An 18,032-nucleotide genomic window follows, 5' to 3' on the forward strand; every position below is an offset into this window, starting at 1 on the left:
ACCATAGATTTTGTTTGCTGCAGGGGAGTGGCACTTTGTCAGAGGAATGTGTCCTTGATGATGACACCTTTAGTTCAACGTCAAATCCCAATACTTGAAGACATGTGGTCTATTTTCCAAGCTATGTCATCTTTGGAGGCCACCAAACCTTCCCAAGTCTTGTTTTTCCCATTAAAAGGGGAGAGGGGGAGGGAGGAGTACAGGGCAGAAATAACAGGCTAGGTGGGCAAAGGCACACTGAGCAAGGGGACTTCCTGGCTTCATCCTTATATGGCATTTCAGGGACCATGGGATATCTGTGGCATGCACAAGTCTTCCCACGGCTCACACATATCACATACCAATTCCCCATCTGACCCCATCTGGTAACTGTGCTTTATAGACTGAAGCCTATGCTGCCATGAGATAGGATATTGGAAACCACCCCTCAAACTGCTAAGCTTGTCTATGAGCAGTGAACACATCGGGGACAGTGTGGATACTGACCTGTCTGAACCCCAGCAGTGGGCCTCTCTGCCTTAGATGATCAGACAGATGGCAGCCCCTCCCCCATGCCACTCCACCCACATTTTCCACTCTGTCTCCTAGGTGATGATGAACACCTGTGTGTAAGAGCAGAGAGCAGGTACCTGAGCTCTCTGTATCCATTAGTTGCTAAGTTGGAAGCTGCCCTGGGCCCTGGAGTCCCAGAGGATGCTGACACCTGGGTCTTGGGAGAGGACTCCCCCTCTGATCAAACTTAGATGTCCCCATGTTGACCAGCTTTGTTCCCTCCCTACATATCAGCTTACTTGAGGGTGCCCAGGCTCCTGCAGGGGGATAATAGTTCAGTTCATGCAGAGACTTCCAGAGGCAGGGAACACGGATTTCAGTAAAGACATCCCATAACCCACCACTTGTCTGCCAGTCAGAGGGCCTGCTGTCTATATTTTGAACACAGGGCATGTCTGGGCACTGAGTTAGATAGGAGAGAGACTGACTGTGGCCCATGTCACATGAGATTGAGAATCTAAACGGGCAGCAACAATTAAAGGGATATTAAAGAACACAGCAAGAGTCCCAGAAGAGGTCTATGTAGGCTGCTGCTGCTGAGTTTGGCCAAGAACTCAGCTTTCTAGAGGGGAGAACGTCATCTTGGATTAACTGATGGGAGATGCTGGATTGGGCCGGCCTGAGAGGCTTGAGGACAGATGCACTCTGGCTGCCTGTACAGGATGTCCTGATTGATTAGTGATGTCTGCTTATTGAAGAGAGAATATAATAGTTATTGTGCCAAATATCTGCTGACCCTGTCTTAGGCCAAAGTGTGAATGGGTGTATCGGGTTCTTTCTAAGTAACAAGAGGACCTTGTATTATTTGAATTATAGCAAGCATGTATTATTCCTTATATGTCAGGCATGACCCTAGTTGATTTCACAACAACCTTCTGAGGTCAGAACTGTCTCTACCTCTGTCTTATGCATGAGGAACTCGGAACCCAGAGACAATAAGCCCATAGCCACAGCCATCAAATGTCAGTGCAGAAGGCGTTCAGCAGTGAACCTGCCTAAGCCTTTCCTTTATAGTAAGGAAGAGGGAACCTCAGAGAGAGAAACCTTGCCCAAGGCCACCCAGAGCTAAAACATAGGAAGGAGGAAGAGAAGGTCTCCAGCTCTTATTTGGCCAGAGGCTGCAGGCTGTGGGTAGCAGGCACTTGTTCAGAGTGAGCCAGGGAGTGAGGGCATCAGGAAGCTGGGACTGGTTCCAGTATATATTTCTTTTATTCACTGTAACAAGTAGCCTTTAGAACATAAGCCCAGACAGGACAAGGGGCCACAGGCACCCCATCATTTCCTACCACTGTCTGCCTCCCCAAACCCCAAAGTCCAAGCAGACTTCTACAGAGGCAGAGAACAGATGAATATACAGAGGAAGAACAAAGGCCAGAGGCTATGCACACATCTCTTCCTGCCAAGGGACCTGTGTGGGGCTTGAGCAGCTTAAAGGCAAATCTGTAAGGCTGGCTCTGGAGTGGCACATCCTTGATTCCATTTCATAGGCTCTGAGTGCCTGCCTGCCCAGTCCCCAGTCCCCGCTGTTGTTCTAGGCTTTGAAGCAATCAAAACAATTGGAGAAGTTTTGGTTGGAGCTTTGACATAGAAGCTCTGATGGATAAGTAGTCAATGAGTAATCCACATGGGGCAGAATAACCCAAGTGTCCCATGACACGGGGGGCAAGCCTGGGTCTGGGTGTGGGGAGAGAAAAGCAGTGATTTCTGCCTGCTCAGACTTCAGAGAGATGGGCAGAGGAGGCAGGCAAATGAAATGATGGGCAGTGGGTAGTGAATCAGGTACACCTAGGAAGGGAGGGAGGCTAGGCAAGGCCGTTGCTGGACTCTAGTGTGGAGGCAGGGGTGCCATGCCAGGCTCAAGATCCCACTGTAAGCCCCAGGGCAGAGTCTGCTCTCTGGCAGAGATGTACTCTGGCTCCGGGTGTAGGAACTTAGCCAGTGAGTTTCCTCCCCTTCCTTTGCCTTGGAACAGAGGAGCTGGGCAGGCCTCCCTGTCCTCTGTTTATTTAGCACTGCCATCTCTCTTGGTGGGGACCCAGGTCCCCTTACCCATGAATGGGGGAGCCAAGAGCCACCAGAGGCGGAAGCTGCAAAGCTATGTGGGATGGAGGTGTGTCTGTTATCTTTGAGGGTTCAGATGCCAAGTTCTGCTTTGCTTCAGGGGACTCACACCTGCTAGCCTGCTGGCCTGCTGGCAGGTTACAGGGCCCACCCTTGCAACCTGGGGCTCTCCAGTTCTCTCTAAGGGGAAACAGTGACATCATCCAGATCCCTGTGGACTTTTCCCACCGGCTCATCCTCTGCTTCCCATAAGCAGATGACAGAGATGGCGCCCAGCAGAGAAAGGGTCCTGGCTGGGGGCTCGACTTTATTTGTTGACTATAAAAATGTCAGCTCCTTTGGGCAGCTTCTTGAGTCAATATTTGCTGTTCTGAGGCTGAGTTCAAATGGCCAGTAATCCTTTTGGCCTGGCCTTTTCCTCCTCACCTGGGCGAGGACACACACCCACAAATACTTGGCAGGGGCCATGAGCTTGCTCCAAGCCTCCCATGCCAAAAGAAAGGATACCCAAGCTGGGTTGCATGCTGAGGACGCTGGCGGCCCGAGTGGGAGCACTTGCAGGGATGTCCTAGGTGCTGCCTTGTCCGTGAGGTATCCTCCCCCCAGCCTTGTACCATGATCTGAGAAGAGGTAAACTTGTTCACTTCCCCTTGGAAACTTCTGTACCAACCCTGCTTCTTTACTTCCAGCAGCCAGTTTCCTGTAAGAAGGCCAATGGGGTATTGATGGAGAGACACTGAGTTCTCAAAGGTTCCTTAATCCCCTATTATTTCAGTGTGACCTTTGACCAGTTGCTTAACCTCTGTCTCTGAGCCTCAGTCTCTGGTTTCTCATTTACAAGAAAAAAAGACTTAACCCCAACAAGCTGTTTTTGTTTGCTTGTTTTTTTAAATAGCACTTTACAGAAAGCACCCAGTAGGGCAGCTGGCCCTTAGTCCTTGCTTTACAAGTATCCATCCTTTCCATTCTGTGGTTGGCACTTCCTCATATTACACAATCCTCTCCTCCTTGCATGTGGCGCTGTGCCTGCCTCAGGCTTCAGAAACCATGAAACTGGTACAGTGGGAAGCTCCCACAGGTAAGGCTTCCTGTGCCTTTGCCCTGCCTCTGTTTGGTTTTCAATCTGGCCCTGGCTGCCAACATTGGTAGGGCACTGGGTATCTGAGGGTGCAAGGTAGAGCCATCCCCTGGATTGCAAACCTTGCATCTGTTGCCAGGAAGGACCGTCATGTGGGGGATGCATTCCATCTGTCTCATAGGATCAGAGTGGCAGCCTGGGGTTTACTAACATATCCAGTCTCATGGTGACCACTGAGGGGCTGGGTTCTACAGCCCTGTCTCCACATTGCTGTGTGCTCTATATCTGCAAAGGGGCTGTACTTCTGAGATGGAAACACTGGGAAGCGTCATATGACGTAATCTCATGCTAAACCAAGAAGGTGGATATGACTCTTGGGACACTTTGCAGTTCCTCTGATGACATAGGAGAGCTCAAACTCAAGACCTGCTGGTCCCAGACCAGCCAGCTACAGTTGCACTGTGTCTTGGGACAGTCAGCACCCTAGCATTGAAGTTGGTTGTGAGCAATCAGAGTAAGGTCACTGATGCTCCTTGTCTTAGTTAGGGTTTTATTGCTGTGAACAGACACCATGACCACTGCAACTCTTATAAAGGAAAACATTTAATTGGGGCTGGCTTATAGGTTCAGAGGTTCAGTCCATTATCATCATGGTGGGAAGCATGGCAGCATCCAGGCAGGCAGACGTGGTGCTGGAGGAGCTGAGAGTTCTGTCTTGATCCTCAGGCAGCAAGGAGAAGCTGTGTGTTCCACTGGGTGTAACTTGAGCATAGGGGATCTCAAGTCCCACCCCCACAGTGACACACTTTCTCCAGCAAGGCCACGCCTCCTAATAGTGCCACTCACTATTGGCCATGAGTCTATGGGAGCCATTCCTATTCAAACCAACATACTCTTCCAACCTGTCTGATCTCAGACCAGGAAGGGAGAGCTGGAATGTTTGATTTCTGGTATCCAGGAAAGCTTTGCTTAAGAGGGCTTGCTTTTCACTTTTTATCTATTTTAAATGAGGTCTTATATATTCCCGGATGACCATGGCCATGGCTATTTAGCCATGAATAAATTTCATCTTCCATCTTTTAAACATTTAGTTATTAATTTGGTATGCTTTCAAGAGTCAATTCTTTCCTCCCCTCAGGGGATGCTGGAGAGGACCAGACTGAGGTCACCAGGCAGACGTCTTCACCCACTGAGCTATCTCACTGCTCCAACCTTAAACTTATGACCTTTCTTTCACTATCTCCCAAGTGCCAGGATTGTAAGCATACACTCCTGTAACTGCTTTTTTTTTTTTTTTTTTTTTTTGTTGTTGTTGTTGAAACCAGAACATTTATTTCATGACTGATTGAAATCCTCAAGAAGAACTGGATGCTGCAACAGCTGCCCTCTTGGGTTTAGGTGTTGTTCCTTCTCGGAATCCATGTCTGAATCTGCGATAGACAGTCTTTGGGCGCCTCACCCGACCCGTCCCGGCAGTGTTTCGTCTCTTAGCCTTGGCACTCCAGTTATACTTTCTCTTGCACCTGGCAGGGTAGCCGAATTTGCCACAAGTTGACTTCTGGAGGTGGTAGGCCTTGGAGTCACAGCGGCGGCACAGCATGTGCGTCTTATTGCGATGCTTTCCAAAGGATGACGTTCCTTTCGTCATCTTGCTTCTACCGGCGAGGCCAAAGAGACCGGAAAAGAAAGCACTTCCACCACTTCCTGTCCTGTACCTGGCTTCCTGATCAAACCCAGTGCCTCACGTATGCTAGGCAGCTCTACTGACTAAGCCCTGCCCCCAGCCCCGAGAGCTCTGCTGAACACAGAAACAGCAGTGGACAGTGTAGTACTTGGATTCATCAGGGACCAGGCACAGGACAGACAAGCTCTTGCCATCACTGTGCTGGAGACTGGAGCCAGTCTTCCTGAGGTCTGCCCAGCCTTTGACAGTAGACTCTACTGTCAGAGAGCTCTAGTGGAAGTGAATGAATGAATGAACTTTAGGGAGGGCACCAACCAAGCCTAGTGAAAATGAATGAATGAATGAATGAACTTTAGGGAGTGTACCAACCAAGCCTATGCAGGGATTTTTCCTGGGGAGCAGAGTCTATGAATAGCTTCATTTAACATACAGATCCTTTCCTGGAGCCACCGCACACTTTGACCCAGGAGCTTGAAGTTTGGGGGTGAAGCCACTCTCATCAGTCGACCCTGTCGCCTGTTTCCAGGTTTAGGGTCAGTCCACTGTCAAAATTCCAGGCACAATACATTCCACTCTGAGATAGTCTTTGAGTTTCTTTTAACTGGGGGTATAATTTGCCTACAGTGAACACCAAACTTATCAGTTTTTAATGAACGAACAGATTCAAGACATTTCAGTCACTCCTGAAAGCTTACTGGCGCCCTGCTGCTCAATTCTGTCTCCTAAGCCAGTGCTAATCTGATTTCTGCCGCAGAGAGCTGGTTTACCTCTGTGGCTTTCTATGACTGGATTCCTGTAATAAGGTGTAGTTAAGCCGCCAGCCTCCGCTCAGTACACTGTTAGCTCACCTGCAGAGCGGCTTATTCGTTTCTATGGCTGGACAGGTCTTCATTGTCTCACAGTTGGATGGATGTCCAGGCTGGTTCTGGTTTGAACCATTTTGAGAAAAGCAACTAAGACTATTTGCATTCATGTCTTCTGCAACTGTATTTTTGTTTCTCTTGGGCAAATACCTCAGGAGTGTGTGTGAGGTTTTCTGGGTCTCTGGGCAAATAAGCTAAGTACTGCAGGCTGAATTCTAAACATTCTTACGGTCTCTGCCTACTGCTCCATGCCAGCTGAACTCTCTCCTACACAGGGCAGGGCCTGTGGCTTATCTCTAGCCAATGATAAGCGATAGCAAAAGAAGGAGGTCATCCCTAGGATGACTCTACATTGTCTGAGATTCCTCACAGGTTGTGGGGAGGTCCCCTGAGATGACTCTGTGTCGAGGAGCTAACAAGTCTCCTGAAGCTACGAGCAGCCTCCTGCTGACGGCCAACAAGCAAACAGAATCTGGCCTCACAAATACAGCCGAACCTTGCCAACAACCACAGAGCTGAGAAAAGACCCCAAGTTCTGGACAAAGCCCACATCTGGTTCAGTCTGGTAAGATCACGGATGGAGCAACCAGCCAAGCTGTTCCTGGGCTGCAGGCCCACAGAAACCGTGAGGTCATTATGAAGGATACAGCCCACAGTCTGCTGTTTCATAGTGTAGAGTCTGTGGTGATTTACTCTTCAGGGTAAAACACCCATGTGCTAGTGTGCTGGCCTGCTTTTACTGACTGCTGCTGTAACGATATACAATTGACAGGGTAAGTTGTTCATTTTCTTCTTATAGTTCCAGAGCCTGGGAAGCCTTAATAGACTACATGGAAAGATGAGGGCTTCTTTCAATTACAGAGCAAGAAAGACAAATGCACAAGCTCAAGAGGGGACCTAACTTCTTCAGATGTACTCCTGGTGTAACTAACCCATCCTAAGATACCAGCAACAATTCATTACCATTGGTAGAACATTATGGGATTATGTCGTCATTCTTGTCACTTGATCCTCTCTTAAAACTCCATCTCTCAGTGCTGTCTCAGTAGCCCTTACATTTGGACACGAGCTTTGGAAGGGATGTTGAAGCCACAATAGTGAAGAAAGAAAAATCACTTCTTGTTTAGTGTGTAATGACATGTTCATCTTAGCTCAGTTCCTCTTAAAAGGGAAGTCTGGAGCAAAAAATAGCAAGCTTACATGCTTTACTTGGGAGAAGCAAATTCAGATCAGAGAGGGTGAGAGCAAGGAACAGGTGGGGAGCCACAGTGAAGCTGCCGTGAGGAGAAGTGACGTGCCACCACCATCCCTGGCTGCCACTAAGGCACACCCTACAGTCTGTGCAGTAAGCCTGTGAGGCTGAAGGAAAACCTTTGCCTCAGTCTTCCCTTAGAGCAGTGGTTCTCAACCTTCCTAATGCTGCGACCCTTTGACACAGTTCCTCATGCTTCCGTGACCTCCAACCAGAGATTGTTTTCACTGCTACTTCATAACTGCAATTTTGCTAGTTATGGATTATAAATATCTGTGTTTTCCAATGGTCTTAGGTGACCCCTGTGAAGAGGTTATTCTACCCCCAAAGGGTCACGATCCATAGGCTGAGAACCACCGTGTTAGAAGGAAGTGATTGACATCATTGGCTCTGACTAGAGTCTGCTTTCTCTTTTGGGAAGCTCATCCCTTGGCCTTCCACACTGCATTTCCTCTATGAGCTGCCCACTTGAGACCAGACCACACACTGTGGTGCTTCTTCTTCCACTGAGAACAGGAGACAGTGAAGGGCCACTCAGCCTGGCTGCAGGAATAGCCAGAAGTAGCTTAGTGCTTTGCCAGATACCATGTCCCATGTCCTCATCACCATTGTGACCCTAGCTGTCACCTGTCCACCCCCATTGTCCATGCTTTACCAGAGACTGGTGTGGAAATCTGACACTCCCAGATTCCGTGACCTCTGGCCACCCCTGGGTCCTGGTGGCATACTGGCACCATCAGACACTCTTGCTTTGTCTCATCTTTTTTGAATCCTTTATTCTCTTTTTTGGTGGCTTTTACTTTTGCTCTGGTAGAAGAGTTCCTAAGAGATGGAGCATCGCATGTAGTGTAAACCAAAGTTCAACCTGGACTTGGTGTTTAGCATAAGACTTACGAAGGTCAAAAGCTGAGACTGGAGAGATGGCTCAGCAGTGAAGAGCACTGGCTGCAGAGAAATAGAATCTGATAGAAGAGAAAGTGGGAAATAGCCTTGAACCTATCAGCACAGGAAAAGACTTTCTGAACTGAACACCAATAGCACAGACAATAAGAGCGACAATTAACAAATGGGAGCTCATAAAACTGAAAAGCTTTGTTAATCCTAGTGGGTAAGAGGAAGACATTACCACAGTTTTGAGCCAAAATTTGAAGCAAGCTTTAATGAAAGACTGGCCAGGTTCACTCCTGGGTTCCCAGAAAATGGTAATGAGGCTTATAAATCCATTAGGTCACTGAATTTCACATCAGGTAGAGTCAGGAGCAAGAGCATACATCCTGATGTATCTTCTGCCTATGGACTTCTTGAATGTGTGTGACCAAGCACATCCAGTGTAGCTGGGTCAAACAAACTTGTTTAGGGAAGTTAAAACTTGTGGCTTGTTATCGCCCATAAAAAAAAAATTAGCCTCCAGCTATATTTCAGGAAGTATCTCTCCTTGGGCAAGGGGCCTACAGGTTAGAGGCATTTTGGTTTCATGAATCTCTTAGGCACAGTAATTAAAATGTAAAATGTAACCTTGGCTCTAACAGCTTCCAGAGGACAAAGGGCACCATCATCTGGGCAAAGTGGAAGATACAGAACAGGAATGATTATCAACTGCCTATGTGATAGAGGCCTAATAACTACGCAAAGAAGTAAGGAAACTGGACATCCAGAAAACACATCATACAGTTAAAAAATAGGGTACCAATGAAAGCAGAGTTTCCACAAGAGGATCTTGAAATGGCTGAGGAGCCCTTTAAAAAATGTTCAACAGCCTTAGTCATCAGGGAAGTGCGAATCAAAAGTACTGTGAGCTTTCATTTTATTCTTGTCAGAATGGCCAAGGTCAGTCAAACAAATGACAGCTCATGCTGGCAAGGATGTGGGGTAAAGAGAACAGTCCCCCACTGCTGGTGGGAGTGCAAGCTTGCACAGCCACTTTGGAAATCAGTGTGGTGGTGCCTCAGAAAGATGGGGGTCAGTCTACCTCAAGAGCCAGCTCCACTACTGTTATGCATATTTCCAAAGGTCTCTACGTCCCTGATACTCAGACACCTCCTCAACCATGCTCACTGTTGCTCTATTTTAAATAGCCAGAAATTGCAATAACCTAGATATCTGTCAGTGGGTGAGTGGATAAAGAAAGTGTAACACATTTACACAATGGAATATTATTCTGCTGTTAAAAAAAAAAAAGAAATCATGAAATTTGCAGGTAAATGGATGGAGCCAGAAAAAACAAATATTCTGAGTGAGGTAACCCAGACCATATGGTAAGTATTTGCTTACATGTGTATATTGGCTGTTAAGTTATTTCGAAGCAAGCTACAGTCCATGTAACTACACAAGTTAGTAGTGAGGGGGGGACTAAGTGGAAGGCATCTCCTAGGAAGGGGGAATAGACCAGATGATTATCGATGGATGGGAGTGTTGGGATGAGAGGATTACACGGGACAGGGCGGGCAGAGGAGGCTAAGGAACTCAGGAACTCAGGGCCCTTTGAAGGGTTGTATGGAAACCCAATACACTAGAACCTTCTTAAAATACATACATATGTGAAAGGGACCTAAGTGAGGTCACCAAATAATGAGAGACAAAGCTCCAGTGATCTTCAATAAAACTCACTGCTGGGCATAGTTTACATCTAATCGAGTTGTTGATCAAAGGGGCTCCATGGAAACCCCCAAACAACACAAGCTCTTGCCCAATGCTATTGGCTGCTCTTCACAAGCTGACGGTGCGGTCCTATTGCTGAAGACAACGTTTTCATAACTCATTGAACATGGAGACGTTGAGCAAGAGAGAAAAGGAGAGAGAGAGAGAAAGAGAGATAGTGAGAGATAGAGAGAGAGAGAGAGAGAGAGAGAGAAAGAAGAAGGAGGAGTAGAAGGAGAAGAAGGAGAAGGAGGAGAAGAGAAGGAGAAAAGGAGAAAAGGAGAAAAGGAGAAAAGGAGAAAAGGAGAAAAGGAGAAAAGGAGAAAAGGAGAAAAGGAGAAAAGGAGAAAAGGAGAAAAAAGGAGAAAAGGAGAAAAGGAGAAAAGGAGAAAAGGAGAAAAGGAGAGAAGGAGAAAAGGAGAAAAGGAGAAAAGGAGAAAAGGAGAAAAGGAGAAAGGAGAAAAGGAGAAAAGGAGAAAAAGGAGAAAAGGATAAGAAGAAGAAGAAGAAGAAGAAGAAGATGAATAAGAAGAAGAAGAAGAAGAGGAAGAAGAAGAAGAAGAAGGAGGAGAAGAAGAAGAAGAAAACAACTGTCTATACTGGCTGTTCCTGCAGAGAACCTGGGTTCCATTCCCAGCACCACACGTCAGCCCCCCACCCCATCATCTGTAAGTTCAGTTCCGGGAGATCCGACACCCTCTTCTGCCCTGCCCATTCACTAGGCATGCACATGATATATATACACACATGCAGGCAAAACATCCATACACATAAAACAAAACAAATAAATCTTGAAAAGGAAGCCAAATGCAATGTAAGCATAGTTTGTGCCAGTCAGCAATGGCATGACCTTGAGCGATGCCGTCATATCTAGTTAGCACAAACCTGTAGCAATAGGAATTAGCTCTGACACTCAAATTATTGCTAGTGTGAGAACATTCACCTTCAAATGAAAGTTGTGAGATCACATTAGAATAACAATCTCCTTATGTGCTTTGTTACTATGAAGTCTACTGAGTATTTGTGATATATAAAAATGTTAATGCTTCAGTAATTAATGGGCACTTTTACATATGAAAGCAAAGATTAAAAACATTCAAACGGCAGCATAGGAAACAGAATATTAGTTAAGATTAAGACAGGTTAAGACAGACAGAGGATTAGTTAGAGGGATAGTTTTACATCCTTTCTATGCCAAAATGTAAATACAAAAGAGGTACCAGAATCTGTGGGAGAGGATGTATGAAATGGTCTAGATTAGACAGAGTCTAATTCAAACTATCATAGCATTGGTCTATTACTGATAATTATAAAAGGAACAAAACTGTCTTAAACGTAACATTTTCTTATTTATAGTCATGTCCTACTGTTTCAGTCAGCAATGGACTGAGTACACAGTGGGAGGCCCCTAAGACTGTAACAGACACAGGCTGTAACTCTAGAATCCCTGCAACCACTTAGGAGTCTGAAGTCAGGAGATGCAAAGTTCAGCCTGGACTGCGAAGCTTGTTTTGTTTCCTTTTGCTTTTCTCTATGTATCCCTGGCTGTCTAAGAACTAGCATTGTAGACCACGCAAGACCTTCTCTTAAAAATAAAAGAGAGAAAGCTGAGCCAGGGACACAGGACCTGCAGTACAAGCCTGATGAGCTGAGGTCCATCCCCAGAACACATGTCAAAAACCCAGAAGCAGTGGCAAATACTTGGTCACAGCTCCTATGGCAAAATTTGCAGGGGAGACAGGAGAATCAGCAGGAAGTTCCTGGGCAGACTAGCCTAGGGTACAGGTAAAGCCAAAACAAGACAAACCAAAAACCTCTTACAAAATGAAAGCCATATGCTCTTACATAGTCTTATGTCAAGCAATGCATGACTGTATTTCTAGTCATTTTATCTATAAAAACCTGCCATGAATTATGAAAAAGTATTTATTCCAGTCAGTATATCTTGAAAACAAAGAGAAACCTCAAAGCCATGTATAGCCTCATCCAGGATAAATCATTATTAGTCCAGACATCATAAAGACATCAAGAACACATGAAAAATTATAGGAAAAGTGAAGTAAGCAAAAATATTTCTCTCTCACCAGCCAAACACCAAAGTAGCAGATATCACACGAGTTCTTTCATGTAACTCCTCATAGGTTTGAGTTCTTGGTTGATAATTAAAGCTATAAGCAGTCAACTTGTTGAGAGAATTTCAATGAAGAGTGATTAATTTTCAACGGAGATGATGAAGAGTTGAGAGTTGGTCAAGCTGTGAATTCCAGGTTATTTACAGTTTCAAAATCTACTTTGCTGTGTAACAAAGATTATTAGTAGTAACAATTCTAAGTGATGTAGTCACACTGGTTTTCTTCTGCTGTTTTCATGATATACTTCATTCTAATCTTATTATTTTAATTTCTTTTATTTTAAAATTTTATTTACTGTTTTAAGTTATCATCCAGAGCATTAGGCATTGTCATGACACTTTCAGACATAATCTGCTCTTGTTTCTCTTCCTCCACACTTCTCCTCACTGCCCCATCTCCTCAGCTCTCTCAACTCCTCACACCCACAGCCTCTGCTTAAATTTCATTTCACGAATCATATGACCTTTAACTTTTGTAATCCTTTTATTCCAAAAGATTCTTTTATAAACAGAATACAGGTAAGGTTTTTTTAAAGGCTGGAGGCAGCTTTTGCTGTTTAAGTGTAGTATTTCATACATTTATATCTAACGCATTTGGCTGAATACAAATTCTTAGTTCAGAAGTAATTTTTCCATGTCATGCTGATAGCCATGGTCTAGCATGTTCTAGACCATGTTCTAGCTTTCAGCATTGGTTTTGAGAAACCCAACTCTATTCTAACTGCTGGTTCTTTTTATATGAAACCACCACCACTACCACCCATAAGCTCTGGAGGCATGTCAGGTGCTTTTCTCTCTCCAGTTGTTTTTGTCTTGTTCTGCTATTGTAGAACTCAGTGATTTATAAGGAAAATTAAGTATATTTCCTACAACTCTGGAGCCTGGGAAGTCCAAGATGAAGAGGCCAGCATTTAGTGAGGACTTACTTGCTGCAGGAGAGCATGTTTAGGAGAACAAGAGGCAAGAAAGAACCTAGGCCACTTTTGTACTGAGGACAGCTCTCCCAGCCTCATCCCCTCCCATAACTCCTGGAGTGGCAGCTATTTCTGAAGTACATGCCACCAAACTACTGCCAGTTCTCAGCACCCCTTTAATGGGTAAATTCATGCTTGTTTGTTTTCAGCTCTGGGAAATTTTAATATCATTTATTTATTTATTTATTTATCTATTTATTTATTTATCTATTTATTTAGTCTTTCTTTTGTGGTTTGGAAACTATACAGTTTTTAGATGTCGGTCTTCTGGGGAATTGTTATGGAGTTTGTGACTCCTGGGAAAAGACCAGAGACTCAATCCAATTATAATTAAAAGATTTATTGATTAGCTGACAGCAGGATGAACAGGCTCTGAGCCAAATTTCAGATTACCCTGAGAAGGAGGATGAGGGAAGGATTTTTAAAGGGGAAAAGCCACAAGAAGACTGTCAATATCTAGACAAGCAAAACTGGTCTGTTCTGCCAAGTGTCCCCAAAACATCTTCAGGTATCATCTGCATAAGCAAGTCACAGAAGCCAAAAAAGAAGTATATTATAACAAGCAGATAGTCATGGCCATACATTTTTGGGTCTGGGTAACTGAGTCAGGGTTCTTGGGAATTTATCTTGCAGGGACTGGAGTCAGAGGCAAATAGCTAGTGGGTACCAAGACAGAGGTCTAGAATAAAATGTAGTTTCTTTAGCCGCCACAGAATCACATCCCATGGAAACTTGAAAACATATTGTTAATTATGTAAAAACAAGCTTGTAAATTTGCCTCAGTTTTTTTTATTTGACTGTAAATAGCAAGCAAAAAAAAAAAAAAAAATCCCCAAAACAAATAAGTACCTTTGCACATTGGAAGCATAGCTGGAGCTGGCTGGTTTCTGTTTTGCAGACTGGCACTTACTGGCAAATAGAGAAACTGGCCCCACAACTGGCTTCCACTCTCTGCTTTGCTGTTCATGAGGCATGACCTGTGTCAAGATACCAGCTCTCTGGTCCCTGTTTCTTGTCAATCAAATGAAATGAGAGAAATACCTTCTACCCATTCAGCAAGAGTGCCAGCTCTCACCCAGTGAGGTGGGGAGGGAGTCTGGGGGCAAGACTGTTAACATTACAGCAGCAGGGGCTGCTGGCGTTCAGATGAGGATGGAGGACAGAGGACGCTCCTTTCTCTTCTCTCTTCCTCTCCTGGTAAAGGGATCACAGCCTCAAAGGACCATTCCAGAGACAGGCACTTAGTGTGACATTTTGGCAACTGCTTCTGTCAACAGATCAGCACCTGGAGCACTGCTGATGTCACTTGGAAGTGAATGAAGATCAGATTCACGCCCTTCCCAAGCCCTTGACCTTAGTTTATACAATTCGGCCCTGGTTTGGGGTCAAGAACATTTCCTGCTTGAGAACCTGAGGCCTGGGTGTCATTTTAACACTAAGAGCATAGAGTCCTTGTCTTTGTCTAGGAAGGCAGAGGGTGTATCATCTCCTCTAACCACCTTGCCTGTCTATCACTGCCTCAGGCTTGTTCAGCCTCTTAGCATGTCTGGCCTACACCCAATGAAGCGTCCTAATTAGTATTATTACTCTTATTTGGGGTTTGGTGTTAAGGACGGAGCTTCCAAGTAGAGCGCCAAGCACTCGACCATTGAGCTCCGCCCTCCAGTCAACTTCAGCCAGTTTAAGAACCTAAAACCCTTCCATAGGGGCAGGGCTCGTACATTTCCCATGTCATTGGTATTTAGTTATGCCTTGCATAAATAGCATGTCAATGTTTTATTTTGACCTGAAATTTTCTGTCTTTCTTCATTTTATAAGAATTTATTTCCTTTACTTCATTGGGAGTGGGTAGCAGGGCTTGAGAGGAGAGGATGGCTCAGCAGACACGCTCTTCTGTCCTCCAGGGGCACCTACACTCATGTACACAGACTCACACAGGGTACCCTCATGTACACAGGCTCACACACGGTACCCTCATGTACACAGGCTCACACACGGTACCCTCATGTACACAGGCTCACACACGGTACCCTCATGTACACAGGCTCACACAGGGTACCCTCATGTACACAGGCTCACACAGGGTACCCTCATGTACACAGGCTCACACAGGGTACACTTATGTACACAGGCTCACACAGGGTACCCTCATGTATACAGGCTCACACACGGTACCCTCATGTACACAGACTCACACATGGTACTCTCATGTACATACCAGTATTTTCTTTGCTTCATTTTCCTATAGATTTGGGAGGTTTTCAAGCTATTTTTATGATTTTAATGGTTATATTCAAACTTTACCAATGTATATAGACAGTCTAAAATTAATCCAGATTTTTCATTCCTCCTCTAGAATTGCTTCACTATACTCATCTCTGAACTCATTGTATAATTTAGACTATTTTAGTTCTGACATTTTTATCTGGCAAAAGAATGCTTGATCTGCTGGCGTGGTTACTCTGTGTTGGCTGGCTGTTCTCTGTCACGCACGATCATGTTCTTTTCTGTTTTCTTCATTGAATTTTATCTTGTTTTGGTTTTGTCTTTTTTGTTAGCATTGTGTGTGTATGGGGGGCGTTGGGTTCATGTATCATGGCATGCATGTGGAGGTCACATTGTGTGTGTGTGTGTGGGAGGGGTTGGGTTCATGTATCATGGCATGCATGTGGAGGTCACATTGTGTGTGTGTGGGAGGGGTTGGGTTCATGTATCATGGCATGCATGTGGAGGTCACATTGTGTGTGTGTGTGGGAGGGGTTGGGTTCATGTATCATGGCATGCATGTGGAGGTCACATTGTGTGTGTGTGTGTGTGTGAGGGGTTGGGTTCATGTATCATGGCATGCATGTGGAGGTCACATTGTGTGTGTGTGTGGGAGGGGTTGGGTTCATGTATCATGGCATGCATGTGGAGGTCACATTGTGTGTGTGTGTGTGAGGGGTTGGGTTCATGTATCATGGCATGCATGTGGAGGTCACATTGTGTGTGTGTGTGGGAGGGGTTGGGTTCATGTATCATGGCATGCATGTGGAGGTCACATTGTGTGTGTGTGTGGGAGGGGTTGGGTTCATGTATCATGGCATGCATGTGGAGGTCACATTGTGTGTGTGTGTGTGGGAGGGGTTGGGTTCACGTACCATGGCATGCATGTGGAGGTCACATTGTGTGTGTGTGTGGGGGAGGGGTTGGGTTCATGTATCATGGCATGCATGTGGAGGTCACATTGTGTGTGTGTGTGGGAGGGGTTGGGTTCATGTATCATGGCATGCATGTGGAGGTCACATTGTGTGTGTGGAGGGGAGGGGTTGGGTTCATGTATCATGGCATACATGTGGAGGTCACATTGTGTGTGTGTGTGGGAGGGGTTGGGTTCATGTATCATGGCATGCATGTGGAGGTCACATTGTGTGTGTGTGTGGGAGGGGTTGGGTTCATGTATCATGGCATGCATGTGGAGGTCACATTGTGTGTGTGTGTGGGAGGGGTTGGGTTCATGTACCATGGCATGCATGTGCAGGTCACATTGTGTGTGTGTGTGGGAGGGGTTGGGTTCATGTATCATGGCATGCATGTGGAGGTCACATTGTGTGTGTGTGTGGGAGGGGTTGGGTTCATGTATCATGGCATGCATGTGGAGGTCACATTGTGTGTGTGTGTGTGAGGGGTTGGGTTCATGTATCATGGCATGCATGTGGAGGTCAGAGGACAACTAGCAGGAAGTTGTCTCTGTCCTTCATCTGGGTCCTCAGGTATAAGCATGTCACAGAGAAACTATTCAACTAGACCACTCTGTGGGTAGAAAGATTTATTGGAGATCAAACTGCCAAGGCCATCTGGTAGAGGGGGTGGGCAGAGAGGATGGAATGGTAGAAAATCAAGCAGATTTGACATGAGAGTCAGCAGGGTGGAGCACTGAGCTAATACAGGTTGTCTGGACTGATCCAGTAGTTGACTTTTAAAGGAAGGCTAAGTGAGGTTCTGGGAGGATTTGGGGTGGTTCTTGGTGAACAGAAAAGGCCTTAAAAGGTCTGCTTTTCTAGTAAACAGAATCCCACCCTGAGGCTTGTTGTTTACCTGATAACAATCTTTCTATTTACTTGGTCAAAGTCCTTCTGTTTAGGAAAATGTCACCAGCACTGCCATGGTGTCTGTGTCTCTGTGTGTCTGTGTCTCTGTGTGTCTGTGTGTGTGCCTGTGTGTGTCTCTGTGTGTCTGTGTGTGTGCCTGTGTGTGTCTCTGTGTGTGCCTGTGTGTGTCTCTGTGTGTGCCTGTGTGTGTCTGTGTCTCTGTGTGTCTGTGTGTGTGCCTGTGTGTGTCTCTGTGTGTGTCTGTGTCTCTGTGTGTCTGTGTGTGTCTCTGTGTGTCTGTGTCTCTGTGTGTCTGTGTCTGTGTCTGTGTGAGTGTTTTCAGCAGATGCCCTTCCCTGTTGAGCTACTTCAATGACTTGTTTTGTTTTCTAAGATTGGTTCTTACTATGTAGCCCATGATGGTCCCACATGTTTCAGCACCTCAGGTATTGGGCTTACAGGCTTATGCCACTACCCCAGATGAGATTAAACTTTTAGTACCATTCTCTTGGTGGTAAGGCCTCTCAATTTTGTTTTCTATAAATATTCCACCCTTGGGGCTTCCCAATTCCCAATTCTAGGTTAACATCTATTTCCCCCCCGACACTGTGTCTCTATTGCTGTGCTGAGAAGTCAGCCTCCATTCTAACTCTCCCTTCTTCTGTAAGCAGTCATCCTTTATTCCTGGCTGTCTTGAAGATGTGTTGTCATTCAGTCATGGTGTACCTAA

General features: G+C 45.6%; 1 protein-coding gene and 1 long non-coding RNA gene across 2 annotated transcripts in view; one reads left to right on the forward strand and one right to left on the reverse strand.

Annotated features, from left to right (window-relative positions):
- Nucleotides 1-5,010: 5,010 nt before the first annotated feature.
- On the reverse strand, nt 5,011-5,390 carry LOC117707540 (large ribosomal subunit protein eL37-like). Its single transcript, XM_034500935.2, has one exon. The coding sequence runs from the start codon at nt 5,337-5,339 to the stop codon at nt 5,046-5,048; it is 294 nt and encodes a 97-aa protein (XP_034356826.1). The 5' UTR covers nt 5,340-5,390; the 3' UTR covers nt 5,011-5,045.
- A 1,200-nt stretch (nt 5,391-6,590) lies between these two features.
- The window catches only part of LOC143442078 (uncharacterized), a 59,752-nt gene continuing 48,310 nt past the window's right edge, over nt 6,591-18,032 (forward strand). The window contains exon 1 of the long non-coding RNA XR_013109986.1: nt 6,591-6,803. This is a non-coding gene — a long non-coding RNA (uncharacterized LOC143442078). The remainder of the gene's footprint in view (nt 6,804-18,032) is intronic.

Source organism: Arvicanthis niloticus, chromosome 4 (genome assembly GCF_011762505.2).
Source record: "Arvicanthis niloticus isolate mArvNil1 chromosome 4, mArvNil1.pat.X, whole genome shotgun sequence".
Taxonomy (NCBI): Eukaryota; Metazoa; Chordata; class Mammalia; order Rodentia; family Muridae; genus Arvicanthis; species Arvicanthis niloticus.